Source organism: Henckelia pumila, chromosome 4, assembly GCF_033568475.1.
Source record: "Henckelia pumila isolate YLH828 chromosome 4, ASM3356847v2, whole genome shotgun sequence".
Lineage (NCBI taxonomy): Eukaryota > Viridiplantae > Streptophyta > Magnoliopsida > Lamiales > Gesneriaceae > Henckelia > Henckelia pumila.
This window is the reverse complement of record NC_133123.1, coordinates 42,447,592-42,470,049: the sequence shown is the minus strand read 5'-3', so window position 1 is coordinate 42,470,049 and position 22,458 is coordinate 42,447,592. Positions and strand designations below refer to the sequence as shown.

Here is a 22,458-nt window from a genome sequence, read left to right as displayed (position 1 = left end):
ATTTTGGTCAGCAGGCCTCAACAACTATCTTACATATTTGGACATATCGATATAAGTTATTGGGCTACTTGCCCAAAGAATCAACCAGCCCGCCGAAAGGCCCGGTGGGCCGATGGCTCGAGCGGCGGCAGTTTCCCGCCTTTGTTCGCCGCGGTTCCGGGATGCGACGTTCCGTTCCCGCTCTTTCTCCTGCGCATTTTCGTGTGATTCCGGGGAGGAAATGTGAAATCTTTTTTTGTTGAAAACAAGTGATTGGGAAGAAGCGGATAATTCGGGGCGAGTGGAGGCTGATGTCGAGTATGAATGCTGCGTGTCAAAAATTGAATGGCATTGAATCCGATCCGAGAAAGCATTTGAAAGAACAGAACAAATTACTTGGTGATGCATCTGTAAGAACTTTCCCACATTATACTGTTACTCTAAGCTTACGCTTGGTACTGTGACAGTCATAGCATCTTAGTTCATCATATCCTATAAGTTTATTAATATTTGATTTAGATCACTTATGTAATTGTTGGGAAAGACTCGGTATCTTTTGGAAGTGCCAGAAAGTTTGTCTTAAGACCATCAAGAAGGTAAGACAAAACAAATATGGAGTCTTTAGCTATTTTTGGCTCTGGATATTTGAGAAACGGGAATTTATGTTGTAAAGAAAATTTTGGTGGAGGACTTCTTAATACCCTGCATTTCCATTAGTGAGCAAAATTTTCAACTTCATGCTGTATCTGACTTCATTCTATTTGAGTAACCTCTCTAAGTAGCATAAAGTTATCCAAGAGTTGTTCAAAGGAGAGGCTGTGGGGCAATATCTCATATGGCATTCACATTTTTCAGAACTGGATGTTTTGATCAGCTTATCTATGGAAAATGAATACTATGAACACTTGGTGGTTTTGACGATGCCAGTTTTATATTTCTTAAGGGTCCTAACATCGGTGGGAAGTCTACTCTCTTGCGCCAAGTTTGCTTGGCTGTGATTTTGGCCCAGGTCAGTTTTTGGAACTGTGAAGTATCTCTGAAATGTCCTATTTCTTTATCAATGGCTTCACATGAATGTTCCAGATAGGTCATAGGAGCTGATGTGCCAGCAGAAAGTTTTGAGCTGTCTCCTATTGACCGAATTTTTGTTCAAATGGGTGCTAAAGATCATATTATGGCTGGCCACAGTACATTCCTTACAGAGCTTTTGGACTGCTTCTATACTGGTATGATTATCTTGAGATTCAATAAAATGTCCTCATGGTTTTGGTTGTTTTTCTCAATTATTCTTTGAAATCATGAGATGTGGTTACAAAATTCTTTTAATATGCCAGTAGATTTACATGGGTGACTGATGGGCTTCGAGTTACCAATGTACATTTAAATTATCTATCACGAAGCCAAATAAAGAAAAATACACCTCCCGAGTGTGTGGTTCAAAAGATAAACTTTGATACAGCTTTCATAAGATTTTCCTTGTTGAGTGGCTTGGTTAAAAGATCATCTACTCCAGCCTCAATCATCTTATCTATCTCTTCGCCCCAAACATGGGCTGTTAATGCAACAATGGGGATGTGGACGCCGTGAAATCCCTCTTCTTGTCTTATTCTCCTTGTTGCTTCAAGTCCATTCATTATAGGCATCTGTTAAAAGGACAAAAACAGAAACCTTCAAAATCTACACAAAATATAAGTAATGTTTTAAATTAAAGAATGGGGAAATTGCATTTTGTGTTTTCTATGTTTACCTCCTGACTTTTGGCTTGCTATGTTGTCATAATTGATTGAGTAATATTCCTAAACTATTCATTTTTGGACTTTGATACTTTATTTTGCAATGTTAGTCATCTTTCCAGGAGAATGTTTTTGTGCCACTGAACATGTCACCCTTGTCAGAACTATGTCATTGACATCAGGACCACGTGAAAAGATGACTAATTTTTTTTCTGTTTAAAGATAGCTGACCAAGATTAAAATTTGACAGCATGTTGCACAAGTAACTATGTCTAGAGAACTAACAGTGTTTGACTCTACTAACCTCGCAGTCCATTAGTATACAATCAAAAGGTTTTAAATTTGTAGAAGCTCCGGTAATTGTTTCATCCTTGAGACTTTTGCGAACAAGCTCCAAAGCTTCTTCTCCATTTCTACATGAAGAAGTCACAGCACCAAGCTGTAAAGCCACAGACGTAGCTATCCTACGTCCCACAGGGTCGTCGTCTGCCACCAAGATTTTCTTCCCAGTCAGAGGTTTAATTTTGCTAGTCTCTTGCACTTCGATTTCCTCGACCTTTTGAATTCCAACATCATCTGTGGAATATTGTTCTTTCACACCCTTCTTGGTAGTGTTCGTAGTGCTCCCAGATGTGCCAGCCACTCCGAGAGCATCGATATTTTCAAAGTTGTAAGTTGTTTCTCCTTTTCTAGGAAGTGGCATGCCATGAAGTTCAGGTAGAAAACCGATGGTTTGATACAAACGGGATCCATGGAAAGGCTTGGACATGACTATATCAGATTGAGGCAGAGCATGCTCGCTGAGGCCCCGGAAATTTGAGCTTTCCGAGCCCGGTTTGTCAAGCCAAACGATCCTAATGCAACAACCATTGTTTGAATCCCTTCTGAACTCAGCTATAGCTCTGCTGATCTCTCGAAAAGGTCCTGCACTAGTGTCAATCACTATCAAAATGAAGCTAACCGAGCTACCCGTCATACAAGGCTTACTGTGAAAGTGTACACCTTTGTTTGTGCCATCCAAAGCACTGAGTGGCACTTCCTTTAATGATTTTGTGCTGGAAGCACGAGATGTGTGGCCATCACTTCTTGAATTTACGTCAGATTTAGTGGAAGAGCTGTATTGCGAAAGTCTGAGCTTTCGCTTGATTTTCTTCAGAGTTGGAGAAAGTTGGTGATATTGTTTCACTGTATGCACCTTTATGCCTTGTCTCTCCATGTAATTCTTCAAAATGTCACTTCTTTTAGCACTCTGGAGCAAAAGTATGACTTGGGATACTTCGGATTTCGGGCTTTGTGTCCGGATGACCGATCCGGAATGTCGAAAAAAATCACTTGAAATGTAAACACCATGAGCCTCGACATCTACTTCTCTGGCATTTGCTGAAATATCTGTACTGCGTATTCTGAAGAATGTGTTAAATCTGAAGCAAGTTCCCTTCTCGCCAACTTCTTTATCCATGATTTCTATCTCTCCTCCCATTAGACGAACCTGCATCCAAAAAATGTACAGAGATTAAAGAATCTATACATTAAAGTAAATCAGTAGTGCCACGCAGTAGCAGTTAATCAAATTAAAGTTGGACTTTTAGTCGGTAAATGAGTAATTTCGGATGCAAAGAAATCACATTAGATAGCGTACCAAGGATTGAACAATGCCGAGTCCTAAACCGGTGCCTTTTGTCCCAAATGATGTCTCTTTGAGTTGAACATAGTTTTCAAATACAGATTTTTGCTGCTCTTTTGGAATCCCTTTTCCTGTGTCATTCACCTCGAATACAAATTCCACGCAATTGGGATCCAGCTGAATACTTTTCACAACTTCTGACTCCCTATACGCTCTATCAACCTGGAAAAACAAGCATGACAAGCATCTTACCAAGATGTAGCTTTTGTTATAAGCAAGAATGTCCGTTTCAGGACTCGATTGTCTTGCCCAAGCTCGAACCACCACATGCCCTTCTGAAGTAAACTTTACTGCATTACTCAGTAAGTTGCACAAAATCTGCTTTAGTTTCACTCGGTCCCCTCTCACACGGGAGTATTTCATGATAGAACCATCAAAAGGATCCAAGATTAAGTCCACCCCTTTCTTCATACCAACAGGATGAAACAAATCAACCACATCTTCTAGTAACTGGTCTATGTCAAATTCTTCCTCCTCGAGTTGCATTTTACCGGCATCTATCTTCGTCGTATCAAGGATCGTGTTCAATATACCTGAGTAACAAATAATTCAACAACCAAAAAAAATGATGCAACTAATGTATATATAGTAACAATAACAATATACGAAATTCAAGAAAAACGAACCTAGAAGATCTTTGCCACAAGCTTCCATTTGGAGTAGATTTGTATGCAACTCTGCTCCTGAAGGATGTCGTTTAGGGACTATGTTTTGGGACATTTCAATCAATCCTGTGATGCCTGCTAAGGAAGCACGAATATCGTGGCTCGCAGTAGCAAAAGCTAGACTTTTGTTCATACTCTTTCTTTCTGCCTGTCGAGTTGCTTCCATTTGTTTTATCAGTGCACCACAGAGATTCATTTCTCTTCTTGCCGCTAGAACGATCAAATACACAAAAGTGCATATGGTAATTATCATACAACCGATGAATATCAACAGAAGTATAAATGCGGACATGATGTTATTGTGAATGAAGTCTGACAACTGACTATGTGGTAGAGCCAAAACATAAACCTGAAACAGAAACAAATCTAAGACTGGAAACTTATGAACTACAAAATTAATGAATAACTCATATGATCATAAGAATAAACTCATACCAGTTGGAGTCCGGCAATTTCAACCGACGAACAACTTATCACGTATTTCCTACCCCAAATGCTTAACACAGACTCTGTCAACGTCCCTTTATCAAACTGACATGTTATATCTCCAACTGCGCCTACTCGATCACCATCAGGGCCTACCAAGTCAAATGAGGCTCGATTATCAGTCAAGATCATTCGAGTGTTTGGAATTCCCTCAGTGAGCATAATCCCATCTTTGGTGGCTAAAATCAAGCTTCCACTGTAAAAGCAAATGCCAGCGGTGAAGAAATCAATCAATGATTTCACCGAATACCCAAATGTGATGGCTCCTGTTCGATCCATACCAGCATTAACTAGCAACATTAAATCTTTAGAATCAGCCCAGTCAGTCTCTACTGAGGCATAAACACTTGAATTGTTTAATGCACTTTGAAACCAGATTGTGTCAATCACATCAGATGGAAGAAATATAATGGCTTCACCGTATAGTTCCCCCCTGGAATTTGCTGGTTGTGTGTACCAAGTGAAGTCTTTTGGGACATTTTGGGTGGAAGAAAAAGTAGAATTCGAGTACACTGCAAAAGGCTGACCACCTTTCAGATAGTAGCCAAAGAATAAGCCATCCACTCCAATGTATGCTACTTCAGAAATGTGTGGTACTGTTGATAGAGCTAGAAATAATGTATGAGCCACCTACATTATCAAAATAATCACCTTTATTTTTTTAACAAACCTCATGCATGCACACACACATACAGTAAGCAAAAGCATACCAACAAGTGAAAATACATGTATACTGACCTTAGATTGGATATGGGAGAAAGATCGAAGTTCATTTTCGTCCACGGATGACCTCAAGAAGTGTACTAAATTAATGGCGGATGCATTGATCGGAGAAAATAATGTTCTTGTTCGCTGAATCCCAGAAAACGATTCTTGATTGATGTTATAGACAATTGAATTTACTTCATTTTCAATCCTTCTGACACGATTAATCCACAAGGGGATCAACAAGCCAGCTAGGGATAGCACAACAAACATCTGCATTAAAGCAAATTAATGAACCAGTCGGCCTGAATCATATAGAAGAAATTCTACATGTTTATCACACGGGAACTAATTTTTAAAGACATACCAGGAAAAAAATACAAGAAACTGGCCTCAACACTATGCATGAGGTCGGCTTCATTTTGTTCTTGATTGCTCAATCACTATAGATCAATGCACCTGAAATTAATTTCTTGCACGTACATTCATTAATAGAATACGTACACATTTATGAATATATCTAATCTGTTCTATATATCTATAAATACAATTATTTGAACATCATGCACTCAATTGTGTATTCTTCTCTTTACGCAACTTCTGCTGCACAAGAAGTTGTTCTGGAGTCCGGGTTTTGCTAAAATCAGCGGACAACGGATATGCCCCCACTGTTGGTCTTCCTCAATCCGAAAGGATAAATTTTGTATGCTGTTATTGTGATTAATATCGTATCTTATCTTAGATGGATAAATAACTATGGTAATGCAATGTTCTTGTTAGGAATTGCAAAGATCTCAGTGCTATTGCTGCAATCCTACTTGTTTTATGCGTTTTTTGACAAATTTCCTGCAATGTGGTGTTAGAAGTTTCATTTTTACTTTCGTGACCTTGTATGTTGAGTTTGTTTTTTCTTGATTATTGGTGTAAGTTTTGACATATTCCCAGTTGCTTGATTTCGAAGTTGAATCTCATGCTGGCTTCTTGCATTTATTCCAAGAGAGTTAGAGTTGGTGATGGTTGCACAGTGGGAGACATAGTGTTACCAAGAACTGATATCAAATTTTATGATTGTTTCACTAAAGCTATATGCTTCTTTTATTTTCAGTTTTCTAAAAAGAGATAATAACTTTTGTCAAATTAACTGATTACACTGCTCACAAGTCACAAATGGTAGATGTTTCAAATTTGGTCAAAACGAAATTGCTCAACTATTAGAACAAGACCGCTCCGTAAGAATTGAGAAACAAGGAATGATTTTAAAATGCGGAAAAGAACATTCTTGCTCCATGTGGTTTTGTTCTTGGCTAAGTTCGAACCATAGTAGCTAGTGTTAATGTGCAAGTTTCTAATAAGTTCAAGGGATGAAAATAGCCCAATACCTAATTTGGTTATTGAATTTTGGCTTATGAGTTCAGATGTGTTCCAATCATCGGTTCCCAAATATTTTCATCTTTCAGGTGTTTGGAAAATGTATTTTGGGTGGCAATTCTGAGAACTTGTTTGGACCTGCTTTTATTGGTTGCAAGTGGATGAGACTTGTGTTTGTTGGTTTTATTATTGGGACAGTATGTTGTATTGGGATTTGATTATTCGGAGATTGATTTCTGCATTCCCCTATGTCGTGTTCTCTTGCCTTTGCAGTAAGGTGTTTGATTATTGTTTCTTTAGAGATTCCTGGCATTTCAAAATGTGAAATGAAAAAGGTTCCAGTTTAATATCATTGATTAAATCAGTATATTTGGTTTCTGTGTTGATTGTTTTCTATAGTCGATTTAGCAGATAAATGTGTTTGCATTTCGTGAGATTGATTCATTCAATTCAAATTAATGAACATTTTAATTTGATGAGTTTAGAAACTATGAATTCATAGAAGTATTGTACAGGATCATTGCAGGAATTCGTTCATTGAATGTAGATGAAATAGCTCTGTGATAGGCCAAAAATATCAAAATCCAAGAAGAAAGAATTTGCACAAAAACATAGTATATTCTTGTATTCGGTAGTACCTCAAGCCGTAACGAATGATCAATTTTTTTTACAGGAAGCTACTTCTATTCGAGAGATTTGCCAAGGCCATTCACTATGCTGATGGAGTCTTCCACATCATTGAGAACTTCTGCTTTTAATGGATATGATATGGATATTAATATTAATGTTTTGGAATGTTTTCTATGTATATTTTTGTGTAGTTACATATATATTTTTTGGTATTTTCATGTCCGTATGGTGCATTTCAATACTTGCCAAAGATACCATGTAAAGATGGCAAAAAAATAAAACATCAATACCATTCGCATACACGCATGGAAATTCAAAAATTTTAAATTCATGGTAGAGATGTAAAATTCCTGAAGCGTGCACAATTATGTATTTTGGCATAATAATAAATAACCATGTCGATTATTCAAAATAATAATAATAAATAAATAACAATGTCGAGATCCAAAATTAATCAATCCCCCTTTTGCAATAATTATTTTAGGAAATTAAACAATACAAAAATTTAATGAAGAGGTAGAATCCGGAATAATTTTTGTAGATAGTAATACAACAATTGATTTGTATATATTTTAGGAAATTAAACTGTACACACATGGAAATTTTAAATTCGTGGGTAAATCTATGAATTAGTTCTATATATAATTATGCTTTTAAGGAGTATATATTTTTTTCCTCCATCACCATTTCGTTCTTTCTTTCTTTATTTATTTATTTATTTTTATTTTGCCCCCATTTTCTGATTCTAATTTCTACAAGTAGGGGTGACTGCGGATCGGGTTTTGTTAAATTCGAATAATTATAAACGGGTATCCAACGAGAAAAATATTGGGCACCCGATGTTAAGTATCAGATGAATCTCTTCTCAAAACAACATATATACTAACATAATTACATAAACATGTGACAAAACAAAAATTAAAATTACAATCTCGAACAAATGTTATGCATGAAAAATTAGTTTTGGATAGATAGTATGTAGGAAGAGATTAAGATAGTGTTAAGAAGAATTTCTAGGAAACATTTCTCAGTCTTTCCTTTACAAAATTCTAATTTTGATCTTCAAGTTATGTAAGAAAAAACAAAGAAACATATATTTAATATATGATTGCATGATCATATTTTTTATAAAAATCATATATGTAACATCCAACAATTGTAAAAGGTTATATTTTTCAATGTTAATATATATCAATAACATCGTATAACTTTCAACAATTTTTCGTTTAACTAAAAGCTATAATCAATGGTAATGCAGCAATTCCGATCTTTTAAATTATACAATAATTCAAGTGTCACATGTTGGTACACAACATGGGCAATTATTTCATTCTGCCCTAAAAATTATGTATCAAACAATGAAAATATTTTGAAGATTCTAATTTTTAAACCTCTTATTTTAATATTTTCATCTGTTTATTTATCATGAAAAGGAGTGAAAACTATATATTTGTACTATAGAAAGTTGAGAGGATCGTGGGGGGAAGTCATGCTCATCACCAACCACCATTTCATTATCAGTTTGAAGAGTTGGTCTATGCTACACCGGGAGTGTTTCTCCCCCTATTTCAATATTATTAGATCACGTGAGACTCATATATTTTTATGAAAATTGACATATGTCTTGATGATCCAATGGTTGATATTTGACCATATCATGGAAGAAGAAGTACTCCAAATGTAGCATAAAATAATCTCAGTTTGAATGCAAAGACAGCAAAATGACTTAAGGTTTCAAGTTAAGATAAGGTGCACATGGAAATATTTATGTCTTAAAATTTAAAAATTATAATAAAAATAAATTTAAAATGCCAACAGTAATTATTATGATTTAGGTAAAATAAATTATATTTATTTAAATGTTAATTATTATATGAGTTAAATTATGAGTGAATTGTCCTAAAATCCCTAATACCCTTCCTAACTTTATTATAACTCTCTAGCCAAAAAATTCTTTACTATAACTCCCTAGGACCACCAAACTTGAATATTTTAATGTTTAATTCTTGTACTTGATTTATGATAATCTATGCTTGAAATCTATAGGTTTTATGCTTAAAATTTAAAGGTTTTATGCTTGAATCTGGAGATTTTGTGCTCATTTGCAGTATAAAGAATTATCCGCAAAATGGTATCAAAGTTTTAGGTTAATTATTCAGACGTAATATTATTCGTTAATTCATGCTTTTCTTTGTTGAGGAGAAGATTTCTACAAAAGATGACTTCAAACGAAGGTTTGAATCAAGAAGATTTTATCCATATGAAATCCTATAAACAAGTTAATCTATTCACAATAGATTTGTTGTGATTAATGCTCTTAATTTTGAAGAGATAAAGAAAAATGATTTCTAACTCTCAATTTTTAGAGATTAGCCCAGATTCCTCTAAACTCTCCGGAGATCTTAGAGAAATTCAAAAGACGGTACAATATTATAGCAATCAGCTGTATGAAATACCTCGGCAAATTGATGAAATCCTTAAGAAACAAGAAGAAATTCTTGGAACTCTAAAGGATCTTCAAAATAAAATCATAAATCTAGAACACACTTCGGGTTCTAGAAAAGGAAATACAGGAGGAAGGTTACCACTCTCATTTGGTACCGAACCTTTGTTACATCAGAAAGGTAAAACCAAAATGGTTCAAAAACCTTTAACCAATGATGAAATGATGATTAATCTTATAAAAGCAGTATCAGAGAAAAACACTATCTGATGACTACTTTAGAAAGATTAAATCTCGAAGATCTACAAGATCTTGCGGATTCATTTGCGAATCTGAAAGTAGTAGATCTAAAAATGAATTTTCCTGAGGGTGAACAACCCATAGGGAATCCCCCAAGATATGTGGTTAAAACAGAAGAACCGCATAGTGAGTTTCAGGTTGGAGAAAATTCACATCCAGCAGGAACCAGATCAAGAAGGAGTAAAATCCCATTCCATCAAACTCCTTATGGAAAAACTGTTTTAGATCCAATACATCCTTACGGGGTTATGTTAAACCTTGATGTTTTGGACTTCAAAAACAGATAAGATCTTATAGATGATTGGACGTCAGCTATGAGAATAGCAGCAGAGACATTAGATCTCAATAAAGAATGATTCATTAAACTTATAGAAATGAGTCTAATGGGATCTATTAAGATCGCATGGGAGATTACTATGCTAGAAACTAAGAAATCAATCTTAGCAGGAGAATCCCTCAGCGAGATTGGAGAAAGAATGGCCACCCTATTTAAAGCACAATTCATAGGGGTAGATTATTTCAATAATCAAGATACAGAGAAAAAGAGAAGATATACTCAAGCTCTTTATAGCCTCGAGTTACATGATATCTGTTTAGTTGATGAATACATTATGTTATTCACTAAATACAGATGAAATTCGGGAGTCGAGGAAAATATAGCTATTCAGCTATTTTTCGCAAAAATGTTAAGTCCCTGGAGAGAAATGTTGATCAAAGAATATGTTCCAGGTAATCTTGATACATTGGCAAGACGTGCCTCCTTTTCGAAAGGAAAATTATCAGAATGGTGCCATATGGCAGCATTACAGAAGAACTACAAGAAAATAAGGGGTATAGATAAGCGTACACCTTTGTGTTGTAGAGAAAATGATCTTCCAACGATCATTGGAAACAGATCACAGGGATTTAAAAGAAAGAAATTCAGAAATAATACCTATAATAAAAGAATGAAAGTTCTTGGAAACCAAGAACATTTTGGTCCAAACAAAAGGCCAGATCCTATAGATCGGGTAAAAAAAGTGGACCTACAAGAACATCCCCAACAACAGGCTTATCACAAAGCAGGGGAAGAACACCATCAAGAAGAACTTTCAGAAGAACTCATACAAAAGCAAGTGAAAGTTTCAAGGATTGCAACTGCTGGACATGTGGAGCAAGAGGACATAATTGTCCAAAAAACGAGAAAAAAGGAGTTAAACTCTTTGAAGCAACACCAGATATGGATGATGCGGTCTTCTTTCAAGATCTAGTCCAAGTATATCAATTTGAGGATATCCCCTCAGATGAAAGCATATACGAAGAAGAGATATTGTTTAGTCGAGAAGTTTCTGAGGATGAATTAGAATTAGAATCAGAGTAAAGAGGAAGTGTTTCGGCATGAAACACATGAAAGTTTGGCTGAGTTCTTTAGTCAAACCACGATATCTCATAATATGGTCCAAAGGATTATGAGAGAAAATCCAACATTACAAAAGTACCAAGGATTTTCGGCAGGACAAGTTGAAAGGGTCTTAGGAAACCTAGAGCTAAGACAAAGAAGACATAATTTGATTTATAAGGTATCCAGAAGGGAAATAGAGATCCCTATGGAATTAACCAGTAATCAAATTGAGATGCAGTTAATTCCCTTTGAGGAAATTCGAGAGGAATTACAGAAATTAAAAGCAGAAGTAGCAAAGACAATGTCTTGGATTCATATTGGAGCAATCCAGATTATGATCAAAGCTACTTTTAAAGAGGAAATAGATTCACCCATAGATATCGTAGTATGCGATAAAAGAATGGGGAATATACAAGATGCGGTTCTAGGAACTATCTCGGGAAATTTGTGTGCAGGAAAAATTGTGGGAGTTATTTATCCAAGAATAGCCTACAATTTAGCTGATAGAGATTTTAGTCGAGCTTTGACGTTGCATCAAAACTTCAAGGGAAAAAGACTAATGAAGGAAGGTAATATGCCATATTCTATTACGTATCAAATTTCATATTCTCTTTCTAATACTCACCATTCTGAATTATTTATTAGAAATGAGTTCATTGAAATTCCAGAGATCTTTGGGAAAGTTGCTCAAGCAATATACCCGGAAAGAATCGAGTTTTCTTTAATTCAGGAAACAAACATTCAAATTCAAGACATACCGGTTCTATACAGAGACCTTAAAATAAAACCCCGAAGATTGTCTTTCCAAGGAGACATAATGACAAGCAAGAGATGAAAATCTCCTATTCAAGAAATTCCACCAGAAGAAAAAGAGTTTTCTATAATAGGAAAACTTAGATCTCCAGAAGGATGAAAAGAAGTGAAAATAGTATTCGAAATTACAAGTCATCGGAACCAGTTCCCTTGTAACTCGATTTACTATTTGGAACAACAGGAAAAATAAACTTACCAAGGAGTGATAAATATTGGAGAATTGGAAGTTCAAATCTGGGGAATTTCAGGAAAAGAAATGGATCAGCTCATTCTTGGTCTAGAATTTCTGGAGGACCATAAACCATGGAAACGCCTTGAAAAGGGAATAGAGTTCATGACAAAAAAAAAGACTTGGAGGATTCAATAAGAATTCTACGAAATAGAAAACCAAGAGAATTGGATAAGGGACAATCCCTTAATCAGATTCGAAAACTCTGTTCACAAACAGAGGAAGAAGCAACTGCTGAAATTAGTAAGTCATGAACATGATTTACTAGAACGCATTGAAGAAGTAGAAATGTGTAACCATACTCTACCTTCTGAGGCCTTAGAAAAACTAAAGGTAAATAGTCTTAATCGGATTACTGAATTACAACACAGTCTGTTAAAAATGGCGGGGCCATTTAGTAATCCCTTTAAAAAATGACAACAAGTCCTTTCTCCATATACATTCCGATAGGGATGTTGTATGAACAATATAAGGCTGAGTACTTTGCAGTTTATATTGACTCGGAAGCAGGAATTTGTACAGCAAAAAGAGGAGTCTTCCCTGAAGAATGTGAAGAAGAATTTCCAAAAATTGCTGGACGAGATTTCTCTCGAAGAATTTTAATTATTTGCAAAGGAATAAAACAAGTAGAGATCCTTATCGGAGGTGCAGGTCAAACACCTTGGTACAAGGTAAAAACACCACCAATCTATTTCCATGATACATGAGCTGATATCCTGTTAGAAAATAACTTCTTACAAATGTTTAAGAAGTACACACAAGACAATGAGTCAAGAAAACTTATGTTCACTACAATTTGTGATCATAAAATTATAGTTCAAAGACTCAAGGTTGCTTTTTATCGACAATTGCCGATAATATTTTGCAGCCAGCGTGGTGATAAAAGACAACTTTTTCACCCGAAAATGAAAGATCCAAGAAGGTTTGGAGAAACCATGTTGAAAATAACAACATAACAAGAACTCCAAACAGAGGATATGGAGCTTCTCAAGGTAACTCTAAATCACAGAGATATAGAGTTAAAAAATAAGGTATCCCTTGAAGATGTCAAAAAGAGACTCAAAGAAAGTTACAACGAGCATCCTTTGGCATGATGGGATAGAAATCAACTCAAAGTCAGTTTTACTCTAAAGGAAGGAAAATAGTATGAATTCGTCAGATATAAGCCTATCCCGATGAACATAACAGATCAAAAGGATATGAGAATGATTATCAAGGAACATTTGGACCTTGGTTTAATCAAAGAAGGAGTTTCACCATATAGAAGCCCAGGTTTTCTGGTTAGAAATCATGGTGAAATAAAAAGAGGAAAACCCAGACTAGTTATTAACTACCAAGGTATTAATAAAATCCTGGAGTTTGATGGGTACTTCATACCAAGTAGAGAACACCTAATTAGATGTGTACGAAATTCTAGAGTGTTCTCAAAATTTGATTGTAAGTCTGGATTTTACCAAATTCGAATGGAAGAAGGCAGTAAGAAATTCACAGCCTTCTCCACTCCACAAGGACACTATATTTGGGAAGTTATGCCTATGGGATTGGCTAATGCACCCCAGATATTTCAAAGAAAGATGGATAACTTTTTTAAAGATTATTTCAACTTTATGTTTGTTTATATTGATGATATTCTGATAGCATCAAAAAACATAGACAAACATGTTAAACACTTAGAGATTTTCTCTAAAATTTGTAAACAAGAAGGACTGGTCTTATCTGAAAAAAAAAAAAGCAGTCATAGCAACAAGAAAAATTGAATTCCTTGGTATTGAGATTGATGAAACTGGAATAATTCTGCAACCCCATATTGTGAAAAAGGTAAAGAATTTTTCAGATAAACTCAAAGACGTAAAACAACTCCAGAGTTTTCTTGGAGTAGTTAATTTTGCAAGGATGTTCATTAACAACCTAGCAATGTACAGAAAGGTGTTCAGTCCTTTGTTAAAAAAGGATGCTAGGTTTATATGGACCGATGACCATACTAAAAGGGTAAACCAATTAAAAGAGATATATAAGAATCTCCCAAAAATGGTTATACCCTTAGATGAAGATGATCTGGTATTATTTACGGATGCCAGTGACGATTGGTGGGCAGCAGTCCTTACCAAGATCACTCCAGATGGGGAAATACCATGCAGATACTGTAGCGGTCTTTTTTCAGAATCAGAGGCCATCAGATGACATATCAACGAAAAAGAATTTTATGCAGTTAAAAGGGCTTTTGAAAAATGGCCATTATTTTTACTTGCTAAAAAATTCACTCTGAAGGTTGATAACACCCAGGTAAAAGTTTTTCTAAGAAATAAAATTGAATCTAAACCTGATAAAGCTAGGTTATTAAGATGGCAAGCATTATGTCAAAATTATATTTTTGATATTGTTATTATTAAATCTCATGAAAATATTCTTGCAGATTTCTTAACAAGAGATGGAAGGCAGTGACGTGGATTCCATCATGAAAATGCAGAGGCATATCAGGGAACACCTTGGGTTGCTTCAAACCGAGTTCAACCAGTTAGCCATTAATGCTGAAATGGTCGGCAGGTTACAACAAGCTGATCGGATCAAAGTATCTAATCGAATTACAGGATGTATGCAAGCTCAAACACAACTATGTGCTGCTATTCAAGGGCCAATTGTGAAGGCTATAGAGAAACCATTGGTTTCTCATAAACAAGATATGATAAAACCATTGATTTTACAAAAACAAGAAATACAACCACCGGTTGGGAAACAAGATGTTGAGGAAGCTAAAACTCAAGAAACAAGTGTTAATCTATCATCAGCTTTTGATGATCTAGATGAAGCAACAATTGATGAGGATTCCTCATCAAGTCAACCCTCCACCTCTGGGGTAAAAGAGGAAGAGATCAATCTTAGGCCCAACACTGACAAGGGCAAATCTAAGATCGATACTAACCCAATTATTATTTCTCCATTTCAGGTTTATCAACAAAGGTGGGAGAAATTAAGTACAAGAAGTGAAATTAACCCTAACACTTGTAGGGTTGATGTGGCAGGGATATATCCAAGGGTTTGGCTAAAAAACAATGTCAATCCTAAGGATGTAAAGCTCTGGTATGAATTTGGAGCCTTGGCCTCAGTTTATACAACGTCACCAAGCTTCCCGGAGATATCTCAGTTACCAAAATGGATTCAGGAAGCAGTCCAAGAAACATGGGCAAATAACGACCATTTGTCCAGAGGAGGTGTGCTTAAGTTATACTTTTTCATTGCAGCTCCGGAATCAACAGTGAAAGGATCACATGAATCCTTTCATTTCATCAAGCTAAGGAGACCTGATATAAATAGTCACAAATTTATCAAGGATCCTAAAACTGAAGAAATACCGTTAGTGTCCACTTTCGGGGAAAATGAGATCTCAACCAGATGGGCATGGGGTATTTGGGTCTGTCTTACTGATCAGATGGACAAAGTCAAGTTTTCATTTAAATTTTATCAGAATTCTGTGAATGGATCGTTCCTGTTAAGCACAATGACAGGGAAAACTACAGTCTTTGTGGAAGAACTCTTTGAAAAGAAGAGAAATCTTTTGTGGAACAACAAGCTGCCGGGGAGTAAAGAAACTCGCCGAAAATTTTGTAACATGGCTCATATTGGACGATGGTCATAGAATATCTGCTCAAAATGCCCAAATCAGAAGGAGCCAGAATTTGGAAAAACCTTTAGACCCCGAACTGATCGAAAGGATTTTTCCGAGACAAGCAAAGGTGGACAAGGACCACTGAAGATGCGTTTTCACAGGGGCCTACTTCAAAAGCAAAAGATGCCCCGACAACAAAAAGCAAACATGTGAGGAGAATAAAGTCAAAAGAAAGTGGCAGACATGTGATTCCTCCACTAGTAAAAGATGCCATCAATAATAGCATAAAGAATACAAGACAGCTGCCTCCTCCACTAGTAAAATATGCCATCAATAATGGCATAAAGAAATACAAGACAGCTGTAAGATTTCCTGAAGTTTCTCGGTGAAACGAGTGGAACCTCAGCTATAAATACAAGCGTTCAAGGAAGCTGAAGATATCGATCATTCTCTTCAGTTTTCTTACAAATAAATTGTTGTAATATTTATCTTTCTATTGTATTAAGTTTTTTTTCATGTATTTCAAGAACAAAGCTACTATAAGTAGCTAAACAAGTTGTCTTCTCCTCTTCAAAGGAGTTGATTTATTTAATAATATTATGTCTGAATAATTTCTTTAAAGCCTCTTGTTCTTTCATGCTCATATTTTATAATTAAATTTATATATCATACGCCTTAAGGTAGAAAACGAATTAAGGTTGTGATGGGTGTCGTTGAAGGAGCTTGTGCAAAAACCATCTGTTGCGACTGCGTGATTGGAGTGTGAGGAGCACTTCGTAAAACTCGGCAGGTATGACCCGACGACATTTTGGTCAAAGAGGTATTTGAATTTAATTCATCTTACGAAAGCATGTTGGACCCTAATTCGAAGTATGTCAGCTGGAAATCTTGCGTAACTGATAGTCTTGCATGGTCGGGACTGGTTCGATAAGTTAACAATGCCACGTACAAAGGATTAATTACTAAATAATATTTAATTCAAAAATGGAGACCACTAGGGAGTTGAAATAAAAAAAAATTATGGTTAGAGAGTTAAGATAAAGATTGAAGGGTTGGTAGGGATTTTTAAATCATTTACCCTTAAATTATAGTTGAAATACACAAAATACAGTCCAATTTTGTAATTTTAAAGTTAATGCGTGTTTCGTTTTTCTAAATTTAAAGTTGGCAATGACTCATAAATTTTAATTTAAGATTTTGTATCGTAAAAAAAATTTAAAACGTATTTTATGATACGAAAAGCTTGATTTTATGATATCAAATTTTCTGAATTCTTGAAAAAAATTATATGAACTCAAATTTGGCAAGGGCTTAGTAAAGTCTAGAAAAATTTCAAGAGGATGACAATGCATGTAGTCCAAAAAAATCGTGACTGATCGAGCCCAATTCTATCTAGAATTTTTTGTAATTGATTTACTAAATTTTTTTTAATAAATAATAAATATTTTTTTTATAAATCATAAATTTTGTGCGATTTTCTCATAGAAACTGATTTGTACTATATCAGGAGGTCCAATTCGGTTAATGTGCATGGTATCAGATATATTGATGGCAACGTGATATCATATTGTTAATATTATATCAAGTGCTGATAGTTGACACGTCGTCGGATATTATTGACGTATTTAATATCAAATCAACATCTCATTAAAAAAAACAAAACAAAACCAAAACCAAAACCTGTGAGCTAGTTGTGCTTATTCTTAAATTTTTTTTACTATTTTACTGAAATGCGTTTTTTTATATTAATCTGTGAGCTGCATCAATAGAGTTATTCTCATTCTTCAAAATACCAACATGCAACTTTGACCTTTTAAGAATATAAATAAATAGATAAATAATTGCAACTTTGATAGACGTACCACACACATGGGAAAAAATATATTACATCTTACTATCTTAATTACTATATTATAAAGTGGAAAACTTTTAGAATAACTGTTTTGGTATGACCACTTAAAAATTATATTTATCTCTTTTATTTTTAATTAATTATAATTTATCCCAAAAAATATTAACTATCCACAAAAGTTACAGTATATGTCCCACCTATTTAAATACATAGTTAAAATATATGAGAAAGTCGTTGTATTAAAATATCAATGTTCTAAAAGGCGGTAGGCAGGCGGTCACCCACCGCCTATCGCTTAGACGCTTAGGCGGGACCTAGACAGTTTTTTTTAGCATAAATATTTAATTATTCTAATCCGTTCTATCTTAATATTTTTTTAATAATTCTTTTTATCGAATTCACTTGCCTACGTGGTGTTTTTTTGTTCTAAATATCTAATTATTCTCGTTTATCTTAATATTTCTTCAATAATTCTCTTTATCGAATTCAAACTCGAATTACATGACACATTTCTTGTTTTCATCAAATAAAAATTGATGGACACATATGTCAAATAATTTTTTTAAAAAAATTAAAATAAAAAATATTATATGTTAATCTAGGCAGCCGCCTAAGCGGATTTTGAGGCGTCTAGGCGGAGATCATGAGGCCTAAACGGTCAATTAATGTAATAATTTCCAGAAGCTTCAAATGTTTAAAAATCGAGGCGGTGGACAACCGCCTTGTCCTAGGCTCCACTTTTTATAACACTGTCAAATATAGTGAATATTCAAATATTATGTTAGCGTGTGTCACGGACACTAGTAAATATTATATACCATAGCAATTATAATAATTATATCAAAGCCAATTTGGTTCTCTAAAATGCAATAAATTTTTTTGCCCCCGAAATACTTCCTTCCCAGGCTACTCTTGTTTTTAAGAGAACATAATAAAATAAAAGGTTAACAAACTAAACTAGATAGGCAAGAAATTACTCTAATATCATCACCCCTTTTAAAATTATATTATACATACAAGAATATTTTTATGTACATGATACAAAAATCCATTGTATGTCAAACATCACTATATATAATGCTCAAAAAGTATAAAATTCCATTACATATGTTAGTTGAGAGAATGATTTGTTTGGTGACCAAAAGATTAAACACAAAAATTTAGTGAAGTTATTGCTTTTGTAGCTCATTTCATTGACTTAGGCCTTTGTGATTGGCCGAATTTCTCCCACATTACGAAATCATCTGTGAAGCCACGTTTTTGTCATAGTTGCATAAGCAAGGATTGTAACAGCCAAGGATTGTAACAGCCACAATGAATATGCAGATTAATGTTGCATGTAATAGCCAAGGATTGTAACAGCTAGAAACCAAGAGTTGTAACAGCTAAAATAATGAGGAATGATGGCTGTTAGTGTCCATGAATGGGATGCCTTTCAACTGTTGCTTACACCTATAAATAGTGGCAGATTATGAAGGAAAACCACATCATTTTCGAGCACCAAGTTCCAAGTAAAACACCGCACATTTTGAGCTCCAGCTTTCTGCCATTTCTAAGCAGCAGAATTCTGTCCAAATTCGAGCATACTTCCTGTTCCAGTTTCAATCAATCACCTACAACAAGCTAAGCCAAGAAGCTGACCGAAGTTGATCCAAGAAGCAGTGCCAAAGTTGATCAGGGAACTGCATTTTCTGTCCAGAACCGAGCAACTCATATTTCTGCACGATTTTCTTACAAATCACTTAAGGTAAGAGGGATTATACCTATATATGTTTTAAAAACGTTCATGATCTTGTTTGTGAAAGTTCAATCGTACATCTCCTGGTTTATATTTGTTTGAATTATGTACAAGTTTATTACATGAAACTCCTTGTTATGCACTGTTAGAATTCGACTTAAGAATTGGTAAGGAATTCTGAAAACATGATAAGATATTATATGGCCCTGATGCGGTGGGTTATAATAATTGTTTAAGGTCTCGCCCCCTTAGAGGAGTAAAAATTAGGGACTGGTCAGTAGCCATGCTTAACGAGATGAATAACAGTTCTATGTCTAAGTTTATGTTTCATTCATGATATGTGTTGATGCTCAGTTTCAAGTTTTGTCTTGTCTTGATTTATGTTGTGACATGTGTTGGAACATGCTCCCTTCGAACTTCTATATATATGTATATTCGACATTTGCATGTACGATTGGCCCCCTCTTGCTGAGTGTTTTCCAAAACACTCATCCCCCTTACTTCCCTTCCCAGATACCGAAGAGCAGTTGGATGACGATGAGCAACACGCATTCTGGGGTTGGTGATCAAGTCTAAAATTATGGAAATGCTAGCAGTCTGATTAGTTTTATTATCTTTTACGTTTCGCTTCCGCTATTGTCATGTTTTGATATTGTAAAGACATTTTTGGATTTGTAAAAGACTGGTTGAAGGCTATTTATACACTACATGGCTTGTTATTCTACAGTTTAAAATTGTTAACAATGCCGATGCTGCGTTCCGATCTCGGGGCGTGACATTTTTGTGGTATCAGAGCCTAGAGCTGTCAAACGGGCCAACCCATGGCGGGGCGGGCCGGCCCACAAAAAACCCACCTTTTGGTGGGTCGATGGTGGGCCGGAAATCCTCAACCCAACCCACCCCAAGGTGGGTTGCGGGTTAGGCGGGCCGGCCCGCGGGTTGACTCATGACAAATATAAATAAATAAAAAAAATTATAATTAATTATGAATATCATTTCATAAATAAATATTAATAGAAATATATTAATAAAATTTTAAATTATTGATTTCATGTGTGTAAATTTTATATAAAGTAATTAATACAAAAAAAATTCATAACTTTTATTAAAAAAATACATATATCATAATAAAAATAAAAAAAATTATTAATCCTCCAGGCCCGCGGGTCAACCCAGGTCCGCGGCGGGCCAACCCGCGCGGGTCGTGGGCCTTGGCGGGTTGGCCCATCTAGGCCCACCTTTTGTTGGGTTGAAAAAATGTCAACCCAACCCACTTAAATTGTGTGGCGGGCCGGGCCGACCCGGCGGGCCTAACCCAAATTGACGGCTCTATCAGAGCCAGGTTCATAATCCGGGTGGGAATTCCTTAGAAAATTTTTGGCAGTTTCTCATAGTAGGCCAAAAGGCCAATGTAGTCCCCTCCGAAACGATCTCACAAATCAAAGTTACATTTTGCCATGAGGTAACTCTTATTTCGGCCGAATTCATTTGTTTAGGCCTCCAAAATCGCGTTTTTTCCGTTTTAGGAAAGATTTAGAATGCTTATAACTTTTTATAAAAAAAACTCGAAATCCAATTCCGTCGATTGTGTCACGATTCTCACAATCGATACTGTCAGCTCAACTAATAATCTCAAAATTTTCCATTTTTGGAAAATTTTTCCGAAGAGCCCCGTTTCGTTTGTAATTATTGCAAACTGTTCATGTGTTGTGTAATTGCTGATTTCTAATATTTTGTTCTAAGCCTTGCCTTTCCATTTGTTTTCTTTCAGAAAATGGCGCCCAGTTTTTCTCGTACCCGTGCCCATTCCATCTTTCGCATGAAACAACTGGTTATTGATAACCAGAAGCATAAGATTACTCGATTTTGCGCTAAGGTTGTTCTTGCTAGGCGTGAGCAGCGAGAATGAGAGAAGAGGGCCAACAAGTACTTTTATGAGTTAGAGCAAGTGAGGGGGGATAACATATATCTCCGTGATGACATGGACCTTAATCACTTCCGTGAGGAAGCTCTGCGCAACCAAGTGATTAAGTCTGAAGAAGAGCATAACAAAATGAAAGGAAAAATGGAGGCAGCTGAGATAGAGCATAAGCAGACAAAATACAGATTGGGGACAACACAAGACACCATAGCAGAGTTGTCTGGTGTTGTTAGCCACTTGACTAAACAAGTGAAGCATGAGAAGCAGTTGGGGCAGCAGTCCTGCGCAAAACATGGGCAGCGTCATCAACAGATTCGAGATCGTATCCAGCAGCTGAAAGCTCAAGTCCAGCAATTGCAGGGTACAGTGGCAAACTTGAATAATCATAATGTTATTCTACTTCAGGCTGTAAATCAGCTGCAAGAAGAGGATTCTGAGGAAGAACCCGAGGAAGATCCGGAGGAGGATCCGGAAGAGATAGAGGTTGAGGAAGAGCCTGTCGAGGCCGTGGGGGATGGAAAAGTTATAGACTTAGATTACTATGGATGCTTTAGTCACTATTCAGCTGTGTTTCTTTGTCACTTATTTTCAATTCTATTGTTGTTTTAAATTCCAACAAAAACTATCAGTTGTTATTTTGATTCAGTGTTATTTTGAGATTCAATGAATGATCTTTTGATTATTTATGTGTCCAACTTGTCCAGTTATGCTTCTAATACATAAATCTATCAAAATCTTAGAAACTTTACGCGATTGTAGGACATGGACGAGAGGCCGGTACGCAACAATCGTAACCCACGCTATCGAAACCGCAACAACAACAATGAAGTGAATCCACCACCACCACCAGGGTTAGGCTTGAATCAAGCAGATTTGATGGCCATAGCAACCATTGTGGCTATCACCATTCAAGGGTTGGGAAACCCG

General features: G+C 35.7%; 2 protein-coding genes across 2 annotated transcripts; one reads left to right on the top strand and one right to left on the bottom strand.

Moving 5' to 3' along the window:
- Positions 1-53: 53 nt before the first annotated feature.
- On the top strand, positions 54-21,519 carry LOC140860932 (uncharacterized). The gene is made up of 5 exons (XM_073263930.1): positions 54-389; positions 923-988; positions 1,067-1,205; positions 7,294-7,478; positions 21,382-21,519. The coding sequence occupies exons 1-5, from the start codon at positions 291-293 to the stop codon at positions 21,517-21,519; spliced, it is 627 nt and encodes a 208-aa protein (XP_073120031.1). The 5' UTR covers positions 54-290.
- Positions 1,416-5,673, bottom strand: LOC140867382 (histidine kinase CKI1-like). The gene is made up of 7 exons (XM_073272456.1): positions 5,620-5,673; positions 5,286-5,525; positions 4,497-5,177; positions 4,023-4,410; positions 3,352-3,929; positions 2,017-3,201; positions 1,416-1,622 (listed from the first exon to the last, which is right to left on the bottom strand). Exons 1-7 carry the CDS (start codon positions 5,671-5,673, stop codon positions 1,416-1,418), a joined length of 3,333 nt encoding a protein of 1,110 aa, XP_073128557.1.
- Positions 21,520-22,458: the final 939 nt, after the last annotated feature.

Coding starts and splice junctions, on each gene's coding strand:
- LOC140860932 (XM_073263930.1), top strand. CDS start 291: ATGTCGAGTATGAATGCTGCGTGTCAAAAATTGAATGGCATTGAATCC. Junction 989..1,066: donor TGGCTGTGATTTTGGCCCAG/GTCAGTTTTTGG, acceptor TGTTCCAGATAG/GTCATAGGAGCTGATGTGCC. Junction 7,479..21,381: donor GGTATTTTCATGTCCGTATG/GTGCATTTCAAT, acceptor GTTTTCTTTCAG/AAAATGGCGCCCAGTTTTTC.
- LOC140867382 (XM_073272456.1), bottom strand. CDS start 5,673: ATGAAGCCGACCTCATGCATAGTGTTGAGGCCAGTTTCTTGTATTTTT. Junction 5,178..5,285: donor TCTCCCATATCCAATCTAAG/GTCAGTATACAT, acceptor TTGATAATGTAG/GTGGCTCATACATTATTTCT. Junction 1,623..2,016: donor GTATACTAATGGACTGCGAG/GTTAGTAGAGTC, acceptor TCCTTTTAACAG/ATGCCTATAATGAATGGACT.